General features: G+C 37.6%; 1 protein-coding gene and 1 long non-coding RNA gene across 3 annotated transcripts; both read left to right on the top strand.

The window, feature by feature from the left end:
* Nucleotides 1–2,049: 2,049 nt before the first annotated feature.
* On the top strand, nucleotides 2,050–6,205 carry LOC148161114 (uncharacterized). Of its 2 annotated transcripts, XR_015762822.1 has the most exons (3): nucleotides 2,050–2,945; nucleotides 4,198–4,963; nucleotides 5,822–6,205. It is a non-coding gene; the product is annotated as an uncharacterized LOC148161114 (long non-coding RNA). The 2 variants fall into 2 exon arrangements; XR_015762821.1 differs by lacking the exon at nucleotides 2,050–2,945 and having other exon boundaries at nucleotides 3,944–4,963.
* Nucleotides 6,206–20,018: 13,813 nt separating this feature from the next.
* On the top strand, nucleotides 20,019–21,892 carry LOC106922555 (ras-related protein Rap-2a-like). Its single transcript, XM_014995075.2, has one exon. It carries the CDS (start codon nucleotides 20,649–20,651, stop codon nucleotides 21,273–21,275), a length of 627 nt encoding a protein of 208 aa, XP_014850561.1. The 5' UTR covers nucleotides 20,019–20,648; the 3' UTR covers nucleotides 21,276–21,892.
* The last annotated feature ends 1,230 nt before the right edge of the window (nucleotides 21,893–23,122 follow it).

Here is a 23,122-nt window from a genome sequence, read left to right as displayed (position 1 = left end):
CATGAAATTACCTACATTTCTCAATGTTGTTTCCATGAACGTTTTGCAGAAGATGAGTTCAGTGTTTCATACAGTCTTTGGTGTGAAATAATAAAAACAGCTTACTGTCAGTTCCAGGTTTCATTAGACTAACTAAGAGGGAAATTGTGAATAATGCCAAAGGAAAACTGGTGTCTCTGTCTCTGTTGACATGCAGAAAGCGGATATATCTCTGGAGACGTTGGAACGTTACTTTAATTCCTGTCCTCCTCCAGCAGCTTGTAGAGAAGAGATCCATGAACAGTTTCTATGGATGGAAACACATGATCATTAACATGAAAACATCAAGGATTGAGATTTTTTTATTATTATTATTTCACATCTTGTCTACATGTAAAGATTGGAAGATGTGAATATGAAAGACAGTGAAGAGGTGACAGACTACAATCCCATCAAATATTTATATATTTTCTATACCTTCTTCAGTGTTATATCTGTTTTAGTTGTGGACATCTGACAAAGAAGACAACATTGTTAAAATTAAATAAAAATGAATTGATACGGTGAAAATGATTTGAAATAAATGCAGCTATTCTGTGGAAAAAATGCACCAGCCGCAACATCAATTATTTTTCCCCCTTATTTATGCTTGACATTTTGTACTTGATCTTTCTCTGTTTTGTATCCACTTCGTAAATAAGTTTGCTAAGCTCAGTTTCCATGGAAACACTAATTTTCAAATGTACCTACCTGATCCTGAAGCACTTATCATTTATGTGAAGTTGTTGAAATTAAATGCTTTGTTTAATTTAGAACAAGCAGCTCAAAGGCTCCTGGTTTTATTTATTTATTTATTTATTGTTATTTTGACCAACGAATGTTTTTCTTCCAATGTTAAAATCTAAAACAAAAATCTGAAAGTAACAACATGTCCCTAGACAAAACATGCCACAGATTCCACTTTATTTCCATCTTTTCACTGGTAAGTTTGTTTGATTATATTTTTGCAGAGACATTATTTCCAACAAATATTGACGATAAATTCTAAATTCTAATTTAAAATACAGATTTTACCGTATTCATACGCTAAAATTCTGGCAACCACAGCTGCCGGTATCTTACCGTAAATTAGGGACATTTTCTTTTACAGTGTGGTTTGTGACAAATAATTTCTTGACACTTTTGCCTTCCTTAGAGAATGGCTAAGCTGACATGTCATACATTAAATATAAAGTCATTAAATTCCCTCAGAATGATATACCACTGAACTACTGAGTGAAATTTAAAATAGTTGTGTTCAGTTCTTGAATAGGTTTAAACTGAATCCCATTTGCAAAGCTGTAAATAGCTCTCGCCACAATTGATTTTTCATGTTGCTATGAAAAATCAACATGTTCCTGCATTAAAAATATACCTGGAATATTGGTTTCGTCCATTTATGCATGGTGTAGAAATCCTTCAATCTCTAATAGCAATCATTTGGCTGATCATAACACAGCATCTTTTTACCCAAAGCTCCTGGGAGCTGCAATCACCAGCTGAGCTCCCGTCCCACAGAGCTCCTCTAGACTAGCAGCAGCAGTAGCAGCAGCAGCACTTAGCAAACACCAGCTGATGGATCTGCATGTCTCCTAAGCTTTTCATGCAAACTGCAACACTCCAAAGAGTTTGTAATTGTTCTTTGGAGTGTTGTCAAAGAATCATAGTTGTGATGGTGTGCTAAAGGGAGAGAGTCGGAGAGGGTAAAAGTGTCTTAAAAAGACAGAGGCTAAATTCAAGGAATGAGATAGTGCTATGATACAAGTCATATATGATATAGCTTTTTCTGTGTGTGCCTGGAAAATACACAATACAATACAATACAAACATAAAAAGGACTCAACCTGGAGGCATCCTGATCACATGCCTTAAAAATCTCAAATGACTTCTTCTTTTGTTTGAAATCGCATGAAACCAAACCAAACTGGTCAAAATATATTTAGGATTAAAAGAAGCGCCTTCTCCAATGTCAGTCCGAGCTGCAACTGATGAGTCCCTGATGTGCTGATATGTGGATTACACTCAAAAAAATGAACTTAGGGGGTTATTAGATTAATAAAAAAATATCATGTACTTTTAACACAATAATTTCATGTTTTAAACAAAAACGTGATAAAATCATGTTGAACAAACAAGAAATTCATCAACTTAACGTTTATGAAATTGAATCATGTTGAGATAACACGATTCATTATAGTCAGACTGATCTTGTGCTGGAGGCGACGAGCGAGATCACGGCAGATCCCGATTCAACTTATTTACTTTAGTTGGACCCAATGTAATTTAATAGAACCAGACCAACTAATTTGCAATGTTTTGGACCAAATAATTGACTTTACTTGATTAAGATGAATGCAAATTTAGTTGAAACCAACTTATTTAACAGTGATACCTTCACACTATGTAATTGATGTACTCATGTCAGTGGCTAACATGTGTTAACATCACATGAAGTGATGGTTAGCTGGTAATTAATCAGCGTTTTTCTAACATTTGCACCATTTCCTGCTTGCTCCATGCTTGTGTCAAAGCACAACTGAATTGAAGTGGTTATTGCATTTATAAAAAATAACATGTTTAACAGAATTATTTTATGTTTCAAAGGCAAATATGACAAAATCACGTCAAATAAACATAAAATTCAACAACCTAGCGTTAATAAAATGTATTCAAGTTGAGACAACGTGATTCAATTTAGTCAGACTGATCTCCCGCCGAAGAGGGTCTAGCGAGACCCGGAGATCACGCGAGACACTGGCGAGATTACGAAAGATCACGCGAGATGCTAGCGAAATTATGGAAGATCACGCGAGATGCTAGCGAAATTACGGAAGATCACGCGAGATCTTGTGTCTGGGAAAACTTCAAACTGTTCTTTCAAGAGAAGCGGGAAGATTCCTGATTTGGATCTGCTTAATTTGAAAAAGGTAAGATTCAGTCTATTTTCATCCGTCTAAATCAAAATAAAAATCGAAATAAAAAGATGCAAATTAAAATCATCAGACTTAAAAAAAACCCATTTTTTTCTATGTTCGGTCACGTTTCTATGTAATTGATGTACTCAAATCATGCTAACATCACATGAAGCAGTGTAAGGGTCACAAAGCTGCTGTCAAGACAAAAAACGGACCCCATAAATGTCACAGTTTTGCTCCTCCTGAGGTTGTTAAAGCTCCCTGGAAAAAAGTTGGACTGATGTAAATTCAGCATCTGGTGCCATACAAACTCTGAAGTCTGAGGTTTAGTGGATTGTAAACAATGGGGCCAAACATAAGTCTATTTAAATGTTTTTTTATTATTATTTTATTTCAGTACTGTTATTATGTAGGTAAATGCAGAGTGGACATTGGATACACACAACTTTTGTGGCTTTCTATCGTAATACAGATTCTTCATTTATTAATAATAAAAAGTATTAAATTTGAGTCAGAGGAACCTGCGGAAACCTTTGCTGTTAGAGCTTTAAATGTGCTTGCAATGTCCACATAAATGTCCACCTGCTAGCTATGGATTTCTAGTATTTTTTTCTGGCTGAAACACTCAGAGGATTGTCCATTATTCCTATTACGGTAGTCCATGAACAGACTTGAGCTTTCTTATTTTTTAAATACATATATTCCTCTGCTCTAAAGATGTATTTTGTTATTGTACTTGTTTTTCCATAAATAATTGTAGTTCAAAAACAATTTTTAAGTTTATCGGTTTAATTTTGAAATGTTGAGGTTTTTGTTTTGATTTTTATGTTTTATATTTTCATTGCTTTCTACCATGTTCAATTCACCACTGTTCTGTACATACATGCTTGTGGTTATATTCAGTTTCAGAACAGCTGAAACACTGGGTGCCTTTAAATCTCAACTTAAAACCCACCTGTTTAGAGTTGCTTATAGCTAAATTAGGCTTAGTGCGGTTTTAATGTCTTCAATGTTTTTAATGTTTTTGGCTTTACTTTTTATCTGTTTCACTGTATATTAAATGTTGCATGACTCTGTGTTTCTGTTTTTAATTATGTAAAGCCCTTTGAAATGCCTTTCTGCTGAAATGTGCTGTACAAATAAAATTTGATTGATTGATTCATGATGCATTCAAGAGACTTGTACTAAAAGTTTGAATGTTCAGATACAACTCTGCTCACGGTGAATTACATATTTTAATGTTTGAAAATCTGATCTCTTTCAGAACATCACCTGTCTGTTATCCACCTACATAAGCACTGGTGAAGGGGGTCATCGGCCATCAAGTTTTAGATTGCAGTGGCTAATGATAAGTTTTGCCAGATCTAAAATGACTGAATCTAGTGTTAGAGCGATTAAGGGTTCAGCTGAACTTGTATTTGGTAAGTCAGTTTTATTTGTCTTTATTTGCGTGGGGATGTGGAACTGTAAGGAGTGTTGTCTCTCTCTGTCTAGTAGATATGAGCTGCTATCAGTCCTATGCTAGCTACAGAATAGTACAGAGCAAGGGGGAAGAAGGATGAGCAGCAACATGAGATTGTGATTGACAGCACTAAAACTCTCCTGCCAACTGACTGGTTGTTTCTAGCACTGGGAGAAGGCAGAGGAAATAGATTTTTCACAGTATATCCCCCTATACTGTATCCTTGTTTCAGACATAAATATTTCTTAGGTGACAGCTTCAGTTAGAAGCTTAAATAAAATGTTAAACTTAATTTTAGTCATGGCATAATGACAGGAGAATAACAATTTTAAAGATCTTTCAAATAGACTGCAAGCCACTGATCACTTTCGTTGTGACTTCCTTTGAATTTTGCTAAGTTTTCAAGTATGTGACCCTATAGTATACTGCTGGATTTTGGCGGTTGTTCTCATTGTTTTCTGATCTGCATATTTAGGAAAACACGGCTGAAGTCAGACGAGAGTGGATCCTAAAAGGTCTGTGTGCATACCTGGATGAAGATCCAGAGAAGCTGGAGAAAGAGTACATGGTATGTTAATTTATCTTTGTGTCTACAAAAGAGGTGATGATAGTTGGAGTTAATTGGACTTCCTGTGAATTACCAATAAATTTAAAGTAAGAGAAGATCATTAAAACTTTTTTTTTCACTTGGGTACATTCAATTTTAATTTGACTTTTGAGATGCTTTTAGATTTCTCCCACAGAAAAGGATAATCATTAGTAAGATTGATATAATTACAGTTATTGTTAAGTGGGTTTAAAATGAGGATGTTTAGGTGAGTTAAACTCCACAAAAAGATCTTTGGCCTGTTTTATTTAGCCTTATTTTCTAACAGCATTGTTTCATACGCAGACAAAAATATGAACTAACTTTACCTAAGATGTTAGTACTGATCTATTTGGAAATAACTACCACACATAGTCATGACATTTCCTCCATCCAGGAAATAAGACAGGTTCTTCATGTATAAGATGTTTGGTTTGTGTACAGAGTCAGGGCTTTGTTTGCACATAAGTAGGACTGGTTTGGAATGACAGTCTGTGTGGTGGATCCTCAGACTGTCATTTCAATTGAGGAGAACAGGCCATGGAATATGGGGCCTATTTGGGATTCATCCCTTCTCTTCATGTTTTTCCATATGAGACAATATACCGTATTTTACCACAAGGTGCACCGCATTATAAGACGATTTTTGTGAAAATGTAGAAAATATGGTACCTTTTCTAAATGGGAAATCTTACCACTGGACTCACAATTAACACAGACAGGTCTTTGATGGACCTTAGCTGTTGGTGAGTCAGCCAAACAAGTGTAAAGTTATTTTTTTATTTAATGAGATGTGAAATCTCTCCCACCCAATACCCCACCCATGTTCCCATCATCAAGGTGCACAAATGGCCGAGACTGTCTGTGGAATCTTCGTTATCCGACCGGAGAGTGCAGAGCCTGGCGATGCCATTGAGGATGTTGGGATTCTCCTGGACGGGGTGGAAGTGATGAACAACTTGGGCAATCTATCTTTACATGTTTTTCTAAAGACCTCAATGGAAAACTAAATTTTAACTGTTACATTTCGCAAAGTTGAGCGAATTTACTGACACTTTTTATGTTGTTAAGAATTTGATCTATGCTAAACACAGCCCAGATTTTTTCTGGAATAACAAAACTGACCTTTTGTTGTTTATTTCAACTTTCAACTCAGCTGTTTTTTGTGCTGTGTAAAAAGAAAATGGATAACAATTTTGAAAATACAGTTCATGTTGTACTTTTTCTCATTGTTGAGTGTTCTTTCGTCTTTCAGTGTGGTCTTAAAACACTTCATTTAATAGCACTTAAGAAAATGTCTTTGATTTAACATAATTCAATCATGGAAAGATTTTCCACACGATTAAATAGCTTTCTTTCAGCATGAAGCATGTTTGTTCAGCTAACTTAATTTTCATGAGTTGGATCAACGTAATTAAGTAGTGTGAAGTTATCAGTGTAAAATTAGTTAGGCTGGCTCTATTAAATTACATTGGGTCCAACTAAAGTAAATAAGTTGAATCAACCACAAAAATTAAGTTGAACCAACACATTTGCTTTAAATTGGAATAACCTTAATAAATTAAGTTGAACCAACACATTTGCTTTAAATTGGAATAACCTTAATAAATTAAGTTGAACCAACACATTTGCTTTAAATTGGAATAACCTTAATAAATTAAGTTGAACCAACACATTTGCTTTAAATTGGAATAACCTTAATAAATTAAGTTGAGCCAACACATTTGCTTTAAATTGGAATAACCTTAATAAATTAAGTTGAGCCAACACATTTCCTTTAAATCGGAGTAACAGAATTACATAGTGCTGAAATAAAGCAAAGTAATCAGGTGGAAAATCTTTCCATGATTTTTTTATGTTAATCCAAAGAGTTATTTTTTTCAGTGTAGGAGTCGACAGCCCATCGTCTGTCAGACCACGACAGACTTTAAGATTAACAGAGAGGTTTAGTCATCACCAGCTTCGGTTGAGCTCTGACTAAGTTTGCACCTTCACGGCAGAATACATAAACATTTAGAAGTCAAAATAAACACACACAAATAATTCCCTATTTGAATATACCCACAGTCGGACAAAAACGGAATTTTTTAGGAAGTGCAAAATGTCTTTTGTCTAAATGAAAATCGATTCACATGCTGCGTTTGAAAGTTATTTATCAATACATTGACAAAGTTGTTTTCACAAAACAATTAAAATGGAAATCATGATTTTTGCCTGATAGTTCCAATATATGACTTGAAACTATTGATTTAGGAATACCTTCTTTTTGCTTTATTTATTAACAATGTTTTTTTGTTTTTTTTTAGAGGGAGAAACAATATTTTGAATTATCTGTATGTCCATGTACGTTCAGTTGAAGAATAAAGGGAACGACAGTGAGTAACGTATAACTACTTTACATCTTGTTTCAAGTAATTGTTATCATCTTTTTACCACGTTGGACGATTTGGTCCATCGCCGTGATGATCCAACAGGATGTGACATGGTTGATTATCCAACTGTCACACTGCTGAGCCGAGTGCAAACCGACAAACCATCTGACTGCGGCTGACTCACGCGTGCACAAATGCATGAAGACTCACTCTGTGAGGATATAAATCCTAAATCCCAAGTGCAGTGGAAAAAAATCTTTATCCCACCTGTTACCTGGAAATATTCCCAAAGATTTTGACTCTTATGTAAACTAAACAGGTAAAAATCAGAAAATCAAAACTGATAACGGAGCAAGACGTTGCTAGGAAAAAATACTTTCTCTTTAGTTCTTCTGTTTTTACGTTTTAACATGGGTTTAATTGCAAATTTTTTGATAATTACTGAGTTAGAAGGGGTAGAATTAAATAAGTGTTCACTTCCTCCTGCTCTTTTTCAAACGGATAAATAATGGTAAACATATTATTTTGTTCTTGGTCGTGTATGCACATGTTTTCTCTGTCCTACTGATTGCGCTTCCTTTTTCTCTTGTTTTTAAAAACCTGCTTGAAATAAATAAATCATGTCAAATGTGTGCATCTTTTTAGGGCTGTAGATGGCTCACACTGGAGTTTAATGGAGCTCACAGTTAAATTATAAATGTGCACAAATGTTGGAAAATAAGAACTTGAAAATAAGCAAAAATATTAACATTGAATATAAAGAATTGCAATGTGAATGTAGTCTGAGTTTGCCAGGAGGAAAGTAACCTTTTTACTTTACACTAAGCTGAGATTTTTGCATTGACATCAAACCATATGTTCTACTCAGCGTTTAGTTTATCATGTTATGTCAAACACCGATAAAATACGATAACGTCTGTAACCTTAAAAGCATGTGAAGCCGTTAAAGTGCTGCGAATATTTTTGATATTGTGATTAAAAACAAACTTCAGATAATAAGTAACACGGATCTGCTGTTCAAACTTTGACTAGGTTTACTTATTGGCTTTCCAGAAATGTCTTGGCTGTGAGTCACCATCATACAAACAGGCTTATTTTAGAAACCAATAGATTAATCCACAGTTTCTGAGGTGAGTCATGATATCTGGCCGCCTGGCTGAGTGGCTTCACTTCATTTGATTATCCATTAGGAGTTCTGCATTTAAGTGGAACAGAGATAACATCTGATTAGTGGGCTTGAATTTCAGCAGTTTTGGTTTCAAGCTGAAATATCATTTGGATGATAATGAGTGTCTCGTTTCACAAAAAATGTATACGGACTAAAAAATAAGGAAGCTTTGAACTTAACAGTAGCTGAGTGGTGTTTGCAAGCTGAATTTACAATTCTCTGAAAGCACCAACCTTAAAAATAATCTTTGTGAGAAACCTAAAATGAGTGGCTGATTCCAATCTATTTTTACTGATTCTTTTTATTTTCATAAACGGAAAACAAAAATAGTCCAGAAAGTGGAAATAATTCACGGGAGATGCGCAGTGTGTGACGATAGGAGCACTTAATATCATGAGGCATCGTTATATTAGTGCTGTCATTTCAGAACAGCATCAATTACATATCAGAAGTGATCCAGCTGCATGACCTGTCCACTGTTTTGTTCCAGTCTGTATGTTAGGATGTCTGTCAGTTAAGCCATATGGATGTTTGTGACAACATCTCTATTTTTAATTCCCATTCAAAGTGGGATGCCGGCCTCAGACATCCCTGATCATCCTCTGCATGTTGCTGCGGCTTCACAAAGCCTTTTCTCTCCTCTCTCCCCTGGGCGCCTGTTAGGAACCGAGACAGCCTTCCAAAGGTTTTGCTGAGTTTGTTTTCCAGGTCACAGACTGGAGTGGGAGATTCAGAGGTAAATCAGACGAATGGGATAATCCAACTATTTAGTTCATGTTTTGAAAAAGATTTGCGTCTCCGTGTGAGAGCTTTACTCCGCCTTATATTTTTTATCTATTTTTAAGGGGGTTTTTTTTGGGTACTTTATGTAGCAGACTCAGTTCATTCACATGAATAAAAGTCCCTTACAGTGATGTTTAAAATATTTGTTCAAAACCAACATCTCAATTTGAAAAATTGACATTTTTTTTTAGATTTACTCAAACTACTTTTGTCTGCCATCACTGAATCTGAAACAAAAAGACAAACGGAAGAAATCGCTTTTTAACAGGACTGTATATTATAGCAGCAAAACCTTCGTTTGTTAAGAGAGTGTCCTCTGTTCTTTTAAGATTCATGCTTCCACAGACGGATTCATCTCAGTACTGTCTTTGACTGATGCCTTGTTTACCTCCAGATGAGTGGTGCTCAGCCCACTCATTGTCATTGCAATATCCTTTCTGAATATTGCCCTCGGAAAGTAATATGATTTACATAATTCAGATATTAATTGATTGTCACTCCTCTGTTTTGTTCTGGGTCTTCAGACCATTTCTATTAATCATCTAGCCAATATTTAATCAAGTTAAAGGGCACTGATCTAAAACAGTGTCTATGGCATACATTTCAGCATGGATGATTTCATGAGTGCCACTTAATACGATTTAAGGGACGGACTGTATAAACTGTTCAGTCAGTAAACATGTATCCTGGCTAAAAGGGTTTGTGTGTAATTAAGCTTCATGTTGATTTGTTACCCAACCGTTCTACTTTGCTGCAGGTCAAGGACAGTGAAATGTAAAGCACTGTTTGCATCCAGTCGTCAAGGACACGACTGTCATATTGATTGATTTTGTTTAAGCTAAGTGTTTTTTAGGGTAGCATTACATCACAACATACAACACCAATGTTCTTTGAAAATGTGAATTTTTAATTTATATTTGGGGGTTTATTTAAAACCATGCATGTAAGCTCAAATAAATTCAGTACATGCATTCCCACTTGCATTTAGTTTAATCTCCTTCGGAAAGGTGGACGATTTGGGAGTTGCATCTCTGGTCTTCTTTTTCTAATCACCTGTTGCCCCAGAACCACTGGCAGCAAAACTCATGGTTTAATTTAAGGGTTTAGGTTAAACAAAAGGTTTGGGTCCTGCAGACCGTGGCGAAGTGAACAGAAATCTAAATATCTTAAGATTACATACCATTCTTTGAAATTAAGTTCATGTTGGAAAATGAATCCAAAACATGTTCCAAAATATTGTGAATGTTTCATTTTCCTTCTTGAATTTTTCTGAATCTCTTCTTCTGAGTTTCTAGCAATTCAATGAGTGTTATTAAATAAATCCTTCTTATGCTTAAAAAAAATCTATCAGCATCAGTCAATTATGATCACTAATGAGACTTTTATGTGGTTTAGTCATTACAGAATGAAACACAAAGACTTCAACTCAGTTTATAAAAACCCAAAATAAAATCCATTAATATTCAGTCTCCTAATGAGTGCACATAAAATCCTAATGCCAATATGTTTTGTTTTGTGCACTTTAGTTCTTTGACTAATAACAAATCATAGACAGTTTATTTGAGGTCAACAATCATGATTTGAGCTCCACGTGAACTTTCTGAAAGTTTGTTGAAAAGAGCCACCTCGACGCCACAGATGGCTGCCAGAGAGAAAACCATTTCAGCATTTAAGCATTCGTATGTCAGCAGGACACAACGGAGCAACTGAGGCTGAAGAAGCCTGCGTAGCTCCAGGAAACAAGTCTAATCTGGTCAAGTATGAATGTCTTGAAAAGAGAGACGGTACTCGTCCGAGTGCACTGAAAATCTCTGCAGAGGTGATGTTGTGCATCACTGGCTGTGTCACAATGCAGATAGAAGACAAGAAGCAATGGAAACCCAAAAATAGAAGCTTGGAATCAAAACAACCTGCAGGATATATGGAAAATATCAGGAGACTTTTTTTTCTTTCTTATTTTCTGTTTCTGTTTCTGTCTGTATCTGGTGATGAGAAAAGAGAGCAAGTGTAAAACATAAAGTGCAACTGGAGATAAAAATATTCAATATTTTAAATCTGATTCCTGTGAATGGTTTTTGTTGCTGTATCACAATATTAGTAATAATTAAAATCTACAGACATCAGATATTGTATTATAGTTATTTTACAACTTAGAGGAATCTGTGTTCTGCTTTATGGACTAACAGTAAATTTAATATCCCTATATAACCACATTATAATCAAATAGAGTCTTATTTGTTTCCTTTACAAACACCTCAGAGGTCTCTGTCTTTACATCACTGAAAATCTAATTCAAAATACAACAAAATCCACCAGGTTGAGTGGAAACAATAAACAACCACCAAACACTAGAGTCCATATCTATAAATTTTTCATGAGATTGATTACATTCTCGCTCTGTTTTTGCTCTTAAAAAAACATCGGACACCTCAAAATGTATTATGAACAAAATGTTGGGTTCCTGCTGCTACAGGTATGAGCAAAGATCTGGTCCAGCCTAATGAGTCTGTAGACCATCAGCCTCACTGCAAAACTTTCAAAATGTTTCTTTATCCAAAACGTTCTGTGACTGGCAGAACTGATCAGATTTTATCCTCCTGTTTTCTGCTGATGACATTGGAAAGACAAGAAAGTTCTTGAAATATTAAGACCCAAAACATAAACAGGAAATTAATTTTGGAGAATATTTTGGTCCAAACTTTTTCTCCAGTTGCTCTTTGAAATCTTCTGCTGCTGTAAAATATGAAACGGCGACTAAATTGTCTCTCCAGAGTGCACAAGAGGCTAAACATGGACGAAATCAAAGAGCAGTGAAGAACATGAGTGCTTTGCTCGCAGCCAGTGCCATCTCTAATTTGGGGTCAGTGGGATTTTCTCTACTGACCCAGTCGATGCTCAGAACCATTATTACAGCTCCGACAAGCACAATTAGTCAGTGATGAACTGACCAACAAAGCCCAGCTGAATGAGGGTCCCATGACCTTTTACTCTTCATTACATGAGATGAAGACCAGTCAAGTCTCAGGTCTCCAGGGGGAGGAGTCTAAATTAGTCGATAACTTGAGTCACCATCTAATACTCAACACAGTTCATGACAGTTATGGTTACTTCGCACTTCAATGAACTCTGTAGGTTAAGATTTGGTCACCTTAACAATAGTCTACCGATGTCAGGCAAGGAGGCCGGATGGTGTGAGGTAAAAGTGCAGGAAGTTTTCCATTTTAAACTGGAACAGCTTTCGTTAAACAGGGACAAAGTCCTCCGGTGCAATCAGCCGTTTGCATTAATTCATGCATTAAGTGACGTAATCAGAAAATGCAGGCTGCAACAGGCAACTGACTCCGGTTCTCTTCTTGTAAAACTGCCAATATTTGTTTGTGGTTTTATTAAGTTAGATTTTTTTTTTTTTAGCAAAGATTTATGATGACACTGATCAGTGCTGTGGCTTAACCTGCATGGCAAACAGGTTTAGAGAACGAGTAGCGCAGATAAATTATGCAGTACGTAAATAGAAAATGCAGTAAAGCCAGTTTGTACTTTTCTAGCTCAAAGCGTTATGAATTTCATTTATCCAGCGTAAACTCAAACCGAAGGCAAACCTGGATATAACTTAGTGAAGCTGCCAAAGGGGCCGTCAATATGTGAAATAGGGACTCAAAACCACCGACTCCGATTGCAAGAGAACAGCTCACTGATCCAGAACCCTCCTTAAATTTAATGCGGAAGTTTTTTTTGTGTCCATCAGGAGTTGGATTTGTAGCATAATGCATTTTTAAGGCTACTAGCAAGAGACTGATGCCTCATCCAGCCACCTGGCAAATATTTCTTGGAAGTGCCTGTTCTGGGATTGTTTACACTGTCCTGCACAGCAAGCCATCTGGCACAAGAAGTGAGGATTCGAAGTGGTTAGTTGAAGAACTGTAGAACTATCTTCACAGAGACCCAATAAATCTTCTTGAACCTGAACAAAGTGCAGCTGCATATTAATTAGGAAGATAGGTAACACTTTATTTCAAGTGGGGTGAATAAGACTGTCATGACACCGTCATAAACATGACATAACATCTGTCAGGAACATGAATAAGCCTTCATGAATATTTATGACTGTTGTCATAAAGCGTCATTCGGTAAACTATGACACTTTTAATACAAAGTTGACATTAACCAAGAAATCATGACTGTTTAAACTTTACCTTTAATAGCATAAAGTTACCTAATTTTTAAAGTGCAATCAGTAATACTTTTATAACAAATGTATATCAGTAATGATTTCCTGGTTAATGTCAAGTTGTCATAACAAAGACATTTTGAATAATGACAACTTTGTATTAAAAGTGTCATAATTTACCGAATGACACTTTATGACAACAGTCATAAATATTCATGAAGGCTTATTCATGTTCATGACAAGTGTTATGTCATGTTTATGAAAGTGTCATGTCAGTCTTATTCACCCCCCTTCAAATAAAGTGTTACCCGAAGATATAATGGAAGGTCGTTGGGGAACAGCGGAGTTTGTTGTTAAGTTCATCTACAAGGACAATGGATGTAACTGTGATTTTATTTATTACATTTTTTTTAATTATACACACTAAAACACAAAAAATAATCCTTTGCTGTGCAACTTCATTTATTCCTCCTCAAACTGAATGAGTCTGAAGAGATCGTGTCTTCAGATTCATTTATAAATTGTTGCCGTGCATAAAGAATCGAACAAACATTAAACACACATTTTGAATGAAAAAAGGGGCACGTAGCAAAGTTTTATGATACACGCTGATGAGCTTGTGGCAAATGGTTACAGATTGAGAATCGTTATCTCTCTCTCTCTCTCCTGGCTTAGATAATCCTTATCTGCGCCGCTCCATCTCAGTTAAAAGGACCACAGCAACGGTGCTTCCTAGCAGCTAGCCTGTCTGTCCATCAATGAGAAATCCAGTCACAATACAAAAAACCCATCTTTCACCATGCTATTGGGTTTCTAACATCATTTACCACATTAGGTGATAAAACCATTTTACGGTCTTCCAAAGAAAGTCATGAAATAAAAGTAGGAGCCACAAATTTCACCTGAACAGCCATAAACTCCAGACACAACCATAAAGTTTGGATCATCTCAGCCATTAACATTTACTACTCACTATTTACTGACTTACTGAGTATGCGTAACCTAAATTGGTTCAACAAGGTGAGAGCGAGGCGCTGCGATCATCCAAGTGTCATCAATCCGCAGACGGGAGATTTGACGGCGGCGACAGCAGCCCGTTACGACAGGCGACTGGACGTGTGATGAGTTTATGTAAGACTCACTGCTGCATTTAAAATGCATTGCCACATTATTTGGGATTGTACTAATAAATGTCAGGAAATGTCAGAGGAAACCAGCTGACAAGGAGATTCAGCAGCTGCTTTTTTGTTGTGTTAAGAAAATAAATGCTACTTTTAAAACTTAACATGTCTTGATTGAAATAGCCAGATTATAGTTTTAAAATCAGTAACTTATTCTGGCCTATTGACCTTTGTGTTACCTGTAGTTACAGCAGATGGTTTGCTAAGATCTTTTGAACTGCCATTTGTCTGTGTGGGAAACAATCAGGAGAAGTTCTAGCTTTTCACACTCATCTGTGAAAAGCCATAAAACAGCAGGAGTTCCTGGCTTCAGAGAGGGTCAGAGACAGCGCTTGGTTGGATGAGCAAAGATACGCCTTATTTGAATAAATTAAAGATAAGAATACGCCTTCACTATAAAACTTTCTACACAGAAGTAACAAGTTAGATTTTGCTCTCGCAATTCTCCAAAGACGTCTTTGCTTTTCTTTCTTTCTTTCCTTCTTTCTCTCCTTCTTATTCTTTCCATTTATGTCAGGTAAATGAATGTATGTCTCTGTTGTTCTGCAGGTTCTGTTGTAATTTTATGCGCTGTCTTCTATTGGATTAAACTGCAATTCTGTGACATCTGCACTCATCGTTGTTTTTGTGTGGATACACGCGGCCCGCCGGGGGAACCTGGGATTGAAGGAGATCGAGCCAAAAGAGTTTTCTTAAGAAATATTATAACCTAAAATGTTCTTCGACAGTTGCTCCAGGGAACCGAGAGAAACGATCAAACTATCAGTTTGTTTAAGATAAGGACGTATTTGTGAGACAACTGTAATATTAAGTAATGCCAAGGTTGTTGAGTTTGGTGCTCTGTTCTGTAACGCCTAGCAAATCTTTACACTGCGGATTGTTTTGCTGGAAAGACGAATATTGTTTTTGGAGCTGTTAAAAAAATATCTGAAATATGTTTCTTCACACCAGACTAAGACCATCCCACGGCATCAAGGATTTGAGACATAACTGGCAGCAAATTTTGGTGAAAAAACAATTACGACCGCAACACTTCTCTGAACAGTGGCTTTCCTGCTTTTGGAGGGGGGGGACAAAGAACATTAAGACTTTCAGCAGCTAATCAGCAGCACTGATTACTGTGAGCTGATGCTAAAGAGGTTCTGAAGCCTAAAGTTGTTTATTATATGCAAATATTCCTTAGCTGAAAAAGAAAAAAGCTTCTAATCCATGAGAATGTCACTCCAGTGACATGGCAGAATCAAAATATAACTGCAACATTTCTGAGGTCTGGTTTGATTTCAGTCATCTGGTTCTCTGGGGGCATAATTAGAGTTTCGATCTTATCAGAGTTCACCTGCAGTGGCATCAAAGTAGGTGGAATTTTTAAAAATAAGAGATTTATAATCGCCAGTGCATAATTCATTCTTGTCAATGTTTGCTGGAAAACCTTCAGGTGGTTTGAGGTGGTTTGTCTCGGGATTTTAGGATTTGAACTCCCCCTCCAGCAAATCAGCAACAGCCTTCCTTCATCTGCTAAGAAGAAACGCAAGGGGGAAACAAATTTCAGTGCCAATGAAGGTCAACTATCACCTGAGGGCAATACTTCTGTTTGGCATCTGTCAGTTTCCCAAAGAATCATCTTGTCATCTTTCTGACAGAATGGCCGCTGAAGTGCATCCGCTTTCCAGAGGAGTGTTGGACGCAGACGAACGAGCCAGAGGCTGAGAAACACGGGCCGGCTTCTCCCAACACACACGGCGCCCCTTCTCTGAACACGAGGAGCTCTTGGCCTTAAAGCAATCATTTAATGACACATAATCTAATAATAGTTTGTGTCATTACTTGTAATATTCTTTCTGGAAAGACGGATCTGAAACCACTACGTGAAAAAGTTCCAGAGACGTTTGAGTCGTTTTCTTAACCCTTAGGAGTCGCTGCCCGAACCGACAAAATAGTAATTAAATTGCCTTGCAAAAGCAAGTCCTACCCATGCATATTTTTAAGTGATATTATATTGTATTTTTCCAGTGTTTGAAGAAATGTAATATAAATTTCTTGTCTCGTTTGAATTGACTTTGCCTTTTAGACCTAATTAAGGACACGTGTTCCCGGTGTGCTGGCAACAACACGCAACAAAATAGAGCATCTCTTTCTGAATGAGGCTGGGTGAATATTCAAAGGACCCACTGAGACACAAAGGCACATTCAGAACGACTGTGTCACGACGACACAGTTAACAAAGCCACCGGTGGAGCAGGAACTGAGAAAGGCTGGTAAAAATACTCCAGTGAGCTCATACTGAGCTATTTCTGGTACAGATCCAATTCACAAGCTTTCATTGGACATAAATACATGCTGGAAACAAAAGGAATGCTTTAAAGCAGAAAATATTGACTGAATCAACCAGCAATAAAGCCGCCCGGGTATGCAGTTGTATACAATATTTAAGAATATTTTTGCCAGCATAAATCAGACCTGAAAGCTGGTTCTGCTACTGCCATGCTCTGCAGCAGGGGAAATAAAGCAGTCTTAGTTTTTTGCCATGATGTTTTTGCAAGTAACTCAAAAAAAGTTAGATCTTAGTCTTGTCAGCCCAAAGCGCCTCCTTCGTGTTTTCTCTGTCCTCTATGTGGTTTCTGACAAAGTGTAAGCATGACTTTTAACATTAAATGTTTTTCTCTTGTCATTCATCAATAAAAGACAGATTTGTGGAGTGCTTAAACACATAAACTCCCAAGAAGACACTTTGAAATTTGTGGTTTTGATGCGATAAAACGCAGAACAGCTCCAGAAGGGTGAATCACTCTCAAAGAACCGGAGAACCAATGATATTTCTCACCTAATGTTATGTTCAGCTGCTGTTCCCACGGTGATGAGCTGTGCACCGCTGCCCAGCTCAGGTACAGCTGTCCCCACAGGAGACTGTGTGTGTGTGTGTGTGTGTGTTTGTGTGTGCGTGTGTGTGCATTCTGAAAGTGGGAGCTGTTGGACAGCAGGGAGGTGTTACTGTTTTCCCCGAGGCTTGTCAAGACTCCAAGCTGCTGCAGAACCGAGACAGGCAGGCGCAGTCCATAAGACGAAGCCTCTCTTGGGAAATTTAAGAGGATCATGAGCTAGACTTGCTTCTTGTGAACAAACTCTGACTAACTGGAGACAGACAGAGCTCTGCCACAGACACTGCATCGCATCTAATTAGGCACCAAGGACAGCAGAGTGTGATTCACAGAGTCATGCAGTGCCACATGCGACTGAGCTACATGTTTCTGTTCTGAATCTAGACTGAATTTTCTGAACGTTGTTGTTTTTTTATATTTTTAAAAACTAGAATTAATTCCCTGACGTAACGTTGCTGTTGAGCTGCCGTAGTTTTTATTTTTAGCTCAAGTTTTAATCATGTATTTATTTTTTGATGTGTGTTAGATGGATCTTTTCATCTTTGTGTTATTAATGGTTTGTTTTATTAATGAATTGCACTTCAGGGACCTGGTAAAGTGGACTAAAATTGAGAATCAAATTGAAATTGAAAAAAAAAAGTCTAAATGAATTTTGCACTAACACTACTGGAGGGTAACACGGTTTGTTTCCTCAAATGGAAAATGTTCTTACACCCAACAGACTCACCAAGAAAAGTTTTAACCAAAGCAAATGAATGACTTGTTTTCTGAAAATCTCTTTCCATCAAGTGTGCCATTGACAGAATTCTGTAGTTTTTCAAATGAAGGATTGCGGATACAGTGGATCTATAACTTCAGATATTTGTTATTAGTGTGCTGATAAATACTGGAATAGATTTTTGTCAAACAGAAAATCAGCAGTATGCTGCATTCTGATTAATGGATATATTAAACACAACATAGTCAGAAACAAATGTCTACCAATGAAACCAATCAAATGTTTTACCTTTCATTTCCAATATCTGACCAAAGCATGGAAAAATCTCACGATTGCATGAACATACAGTGAAATGAGAGTTAATACGGGGTGAATTTCCTTTGTTTTAGTTTTTTAGTTTTTCTTGCTTAATTCTACTCTTTTGCAATCCTTATCAGAGGTAATGCAGCTGCTGAGATTCATTTTAAGTCAGAGAAAATGTTGAAACTTTGTAGAAGACTTTGAATTTAAGAAACTTCTTGGTTTCTTTTTCTGCACATCGTGCTCTATAAGCTGGTAAACTGACCAATCAAATTGCATCAAAGCAAACATTATGTCCTTCTACCCCTCTATTGTACCAATGCTCCAATGAACATTAACGACTGAGTTGTTTTGTAGTATTTATGTTTTTCTTGCTGTCCTTCAGTTGCAAGTTTTTAGTCCATTGTTCAAAGAGGACTCTCCCTGAATTAACTGATCTTTAAATGCAATAATCTAAACTGTTGTATTGGTGCAAAAATGATCAATTCTTTGAATTGTGTTGTGAATTTTACAAGGTATTCTCGTTGTTACATACATGCTGTTTAATATTGTAAATTCATTCACCCCTGAATGTTCCAGAAATGATTAAGCTCTGGTGTCGTCTCTGCTCTTGTGCTTTTTCTGGTTCCTGAGCCACAGCTCATTTCAGAGGAGCATTCAAATGCAAATACTTCACTTGAAATTAAGGAGAGACCTGCTAGTACCAGGCTGGCACTTACCCAGACCAGTGAGAAATAATGCAGAACACCTGCAAACACCTGTCAGTAAAGCAGCTTTTTAATCAGCATTGTAAGTATTGGGGGAAATGCGCTCACAGATTAAATATAAAACTGCCACAATCATGTTTTTTTTTTTTTATGTAAACCTGACTGTGTAAATCTATACCAGATTTAGCTCCATCCAGTTCCTAACAACGCCAGCTTCCGTGTCGCCGCTGAAGAAGATGAACCTCACGCCATGATCCCAGCACTGCAGTGTTTCACAGTGAGGATGATGAGTTCAGGGTAACGTGCAGCATTAGTTTTGCTACCTATCACACATTTAAAAGTGATTTCTGAAAGTAGTTGATTTTAGAAAGATTTGGGAAAACATGCTTCCCATTTCCTTTCACTTCACAATAATACTTCTGTTGCCCAGTTTTTTGTAGACATGCACAAAAATTCAAGTGGTGTTCAAGTCTTTTGCAAGGTAATCTAAGTGTGAATGTCTCTACTATGTCTCAGAACTGATCAAACCTTTTGGATAAAATCTGAAACTCCTCCATCATGAAAACACGTCTGTCTAGATCACATCCAACACCCAGATTTGTCTTCATTTGAATTCAGATAAGCAGCTGGTCTACTCTGTAAATATTAACTCATGGCGCATTTAACAGTCTCTGATTTCAAGTGAAGCATTACAGGCTCTACACTGACTTCACATAAATAGTTTGGTGTAACATGGCTCAGAATTCCCCTCAAAGAGAGAGAGAGAGAGAGCCGTTTATTCAGGGACGGATCTTGTCACATTGGGAGAAACTTTACAAAGCAGTCAATTATCTCAACGCATTTTGATTTCATTTCATTTTCAGTCTGTCTGCACTGCCAGAGCTGATGCATACAAGTGATGCATTCCCCCGAGGAGTTCCGCAGCTGTCTGAAATTATAATCAGGCCTCAGCTCAAACTACATTTTCAATGTTATTCTTGCAGAACAGTTCGCTCTCAGATCGGCTCCTTGTCTGCCGAGATGGCCGCGCAGCACGCGGATTTGCATGCGGCGCGGCCATTGGCTGAGTGGGAGTTGCGCTTCAACAGGCTGCCTCGCTGTGATTGGCTACAACCAGAGGAAGGGGATAGGAGCTCTGGAAAGCGGGGATAAATAGGAAAGTGTGGGAAGACGCATTCTTAATGAGTAACGTAGGGGCAGCTGATGGGAGAAGCCAGAAATTAGCAGGTGAAAAATAAATAAAAAATAAAAAAATAGACAGGTGCGATTACAAAAGCAGGGTTTAAAATAATTTCAAGTGAGGGGAAAGGTGTTGGCGTTTGCAGGTGCACAGAAAAGTGAAAAGGAGCAAACTTGGACTTTTCTGCAACAAACTGACCCAAAAAGGCGCAAACATGTCTCTGGAGGTGAAGGAGAAGACGCAAGTGCGGGTTGTCTTTCTGGGGGCGGCAGGGGTCGGCAAGACGGCTCTGATCAGACGCTTCCTCCAGGACACCTTCGAGCCGAAACACAGGCGCACCGTGGAGGAGCTGCACAGCAAGGAGTACGACATCGGAGGGGTCAAAGTCACAGTGGAGATCCTGGACACCAGCGGCAGCTACTCCTTCCCCGCCATGCGCAAGCTCTCCATCCAAAACAGCGACGCCTTCGCCCTGGTGTACGCCGTGAACGACCCCGAGTCCCTGGAGGCCGTCAAGAGTCTCCGTGACGAGATCCTGGAGATCAAGGAGGACAAGTACACGCCGATCGTGGTGGTGGGGAACAAGGCGGACAGGGAGGAGGAGCGCCAGGTGTCCGCCGACGATGTGCTGGCCACCGTGGAGATGGACTGGAACAACAGCTACCTGGAGGCGTCCGCCAAGGAGAACTCCAACGTGGTGGAGGTGTTCAAGGAGCTGCTGCAGCAGGTGAACCTCCCCAGCCGCCTGAGCCCGGCGCTCCGCAGGCGCAGGGAGACTTTCCCCAAGGGCACCGACTTTCGGCCACCGATGAACAAAACCAACAGCTGCATCCTGTCGTAATGAGGGTCTGATCCACAAAGGCACAACCTGGAGACAGCCCAGTTCAGTTCTGCTGGACAGAAAAGAAAAAAAAAAAGACAGAAACTCTGGAGACTTCAGTCATACAAACGTCCAACACTAACCCTGGACAAAGAGACACTTTGACTTATACCTGAGAGGAGATGTTAAACTAACTCCATTTGTTGCTGCTTGTTGGTGACCTGCTGCTGCTGGTGTTTAGATCAATTCATGGGATTCACATGTCGAATAATGATGCTGGAAAATATTCAGGCTGCAGCCTGGAGACTGTTTATACTGGCAGAGTGTTTAAACGGTGTCTGTTATATGTTGTGCATAATCGTCTGTTTTATGTAAATGCTTTTTTTTTTGTAATTGAGCAACTGACATGTAGCACATCGTGTTTACAATTTTTAAATTCAAAATGTCGTTTTCTATTGAGAGTTAAGTGAAACGTGGTGAAATACTGTTATAAACATGAATGCACTTTTCAAATGTGTGTTTTTTTTCCTTAAAGTAAGGCACCATCACAAATGTTCATTGTTATTAATTATTAATGTTGTGGCCATTTATTTACAAATGTACTGTACATAAATGTGGAATAAAAATATGCTGGATTATTTGTGTGAGGTGGTTTTAATGTGTGTGTGAAAATGAAACATGAAATGATAAAAATATTGATTCAAGTTGATGCTGGAATGAAATATGCTGAAAAACAAATTAGCTTCATATGTGCAAACAAAAATTCTACTGTATGAAGGCTACAATTATTTGTAAATGATGAATTCTTACATTTGAGAATTCTCCAGTAAATTATTAAATGGTACTTTTATATTTTTGGGCAACATAATGAGATAAAACCAGGACCTCCCAGAAACAAGAAGGGAGAGATATTGTGGAGATAAACGTCCATCTCTGAACTCTATATATTAACACTGCTGGTATTGATTTTCTTAAGCACAGTAACTATCAGCTACAGCTGTTCGGTTTCTGTCAATGAGCCAAAATCTATACGAAAAATGTCAATACTAACCACATCTGTGTTGCCAAAAATGGATCCCTTTTTATCCCTGTTTACATTCGTTGTGAAGGTGACTCCAAACAGCTGGTTAATGTCCACTGGACTGATCCCTGGCACACAAACTTCATGCTCCACTGAATCAAGTTCCCAGTGTTGGATCTTGCTGCCATCTGCTGGTGAAAAACATAAGTGCATGCTTTTATTTTATTTTTTTATTTTTTTTTTTTTAAATACACATCTTGGGGTTACTCTCCCTTTTGCGCCACAATGGTATATATATATATATATATATATATATATATATATATATATATATATATATATATATATATATCCCACTGTGAAATATGGCACTCATTCAAGTGGCTGAAACATCAACACTGATTATAATTATAATTGTTAATCATAACTATGCTTGGTGTAATCGCAGGGGCGCAACTGCATGCTTTCTGAGGTGTATGCGGACATGTCAATACAGAAATTAAATTCAAACCATCATGGTATTTAGGGTTGTTTTTTTTTGCCTCCCTAATGTTTAACTTAAGAAAGAATGAAAGAAAAAGTAGGCCAATATTTTATCATTTAATATATGTGAGCCAAAGAGCCACTTCCACGAGCCTCTAGATCCACCTATGGGCTGAAGGTCTGAGGCATTTTGTTAGCATGTTTTCCTTTATTCTTATAGCTTGATATGAAGTAATGTTATCCAAACTGGATACTGCAATACTACCATTCAAATTTACAACTGGAGCTAACAGAGTGCAGGCCAGTGTCACAGCCAGCAGAAGAGAAACTTACAGTAGACTTCTAAATCAAATGGCCTTAACCC

Source organism: Poecilia mexicana, unplaced genomic scaffold (genome assembly GCF_051168715.1).
Source record: "Poecilia mexicana isolate PSO_F unplaced genomic scaffold, ASM5116871v1 scaffold_1, whole genome shotgun sequence".
In the NCBI taxonomy this organism is placed as follows: domain Eukaryota; kingdom Metazoa; phylum Chordata; class Actinopteri; order Cyprinodontiformes; family Poeciliidae; genus Poecilia; species Poecilia mexicana.
The sequence above is the reverse complement of the archived record's forward strand: the minus strand, read 5'-3'. Positions and strand labels throughout refer to the sequence as shown.

Bases quoted from the DNA above. Each gene is read 5' to 3' on its own strand.
- LOC106922555 (XM_014995075.2), top strand. From the start codon at position 20,649: ATGTCTCTGGAGGTGAAGGAGAAGACGCAAGTGCGGGTTGTCTTTCTG.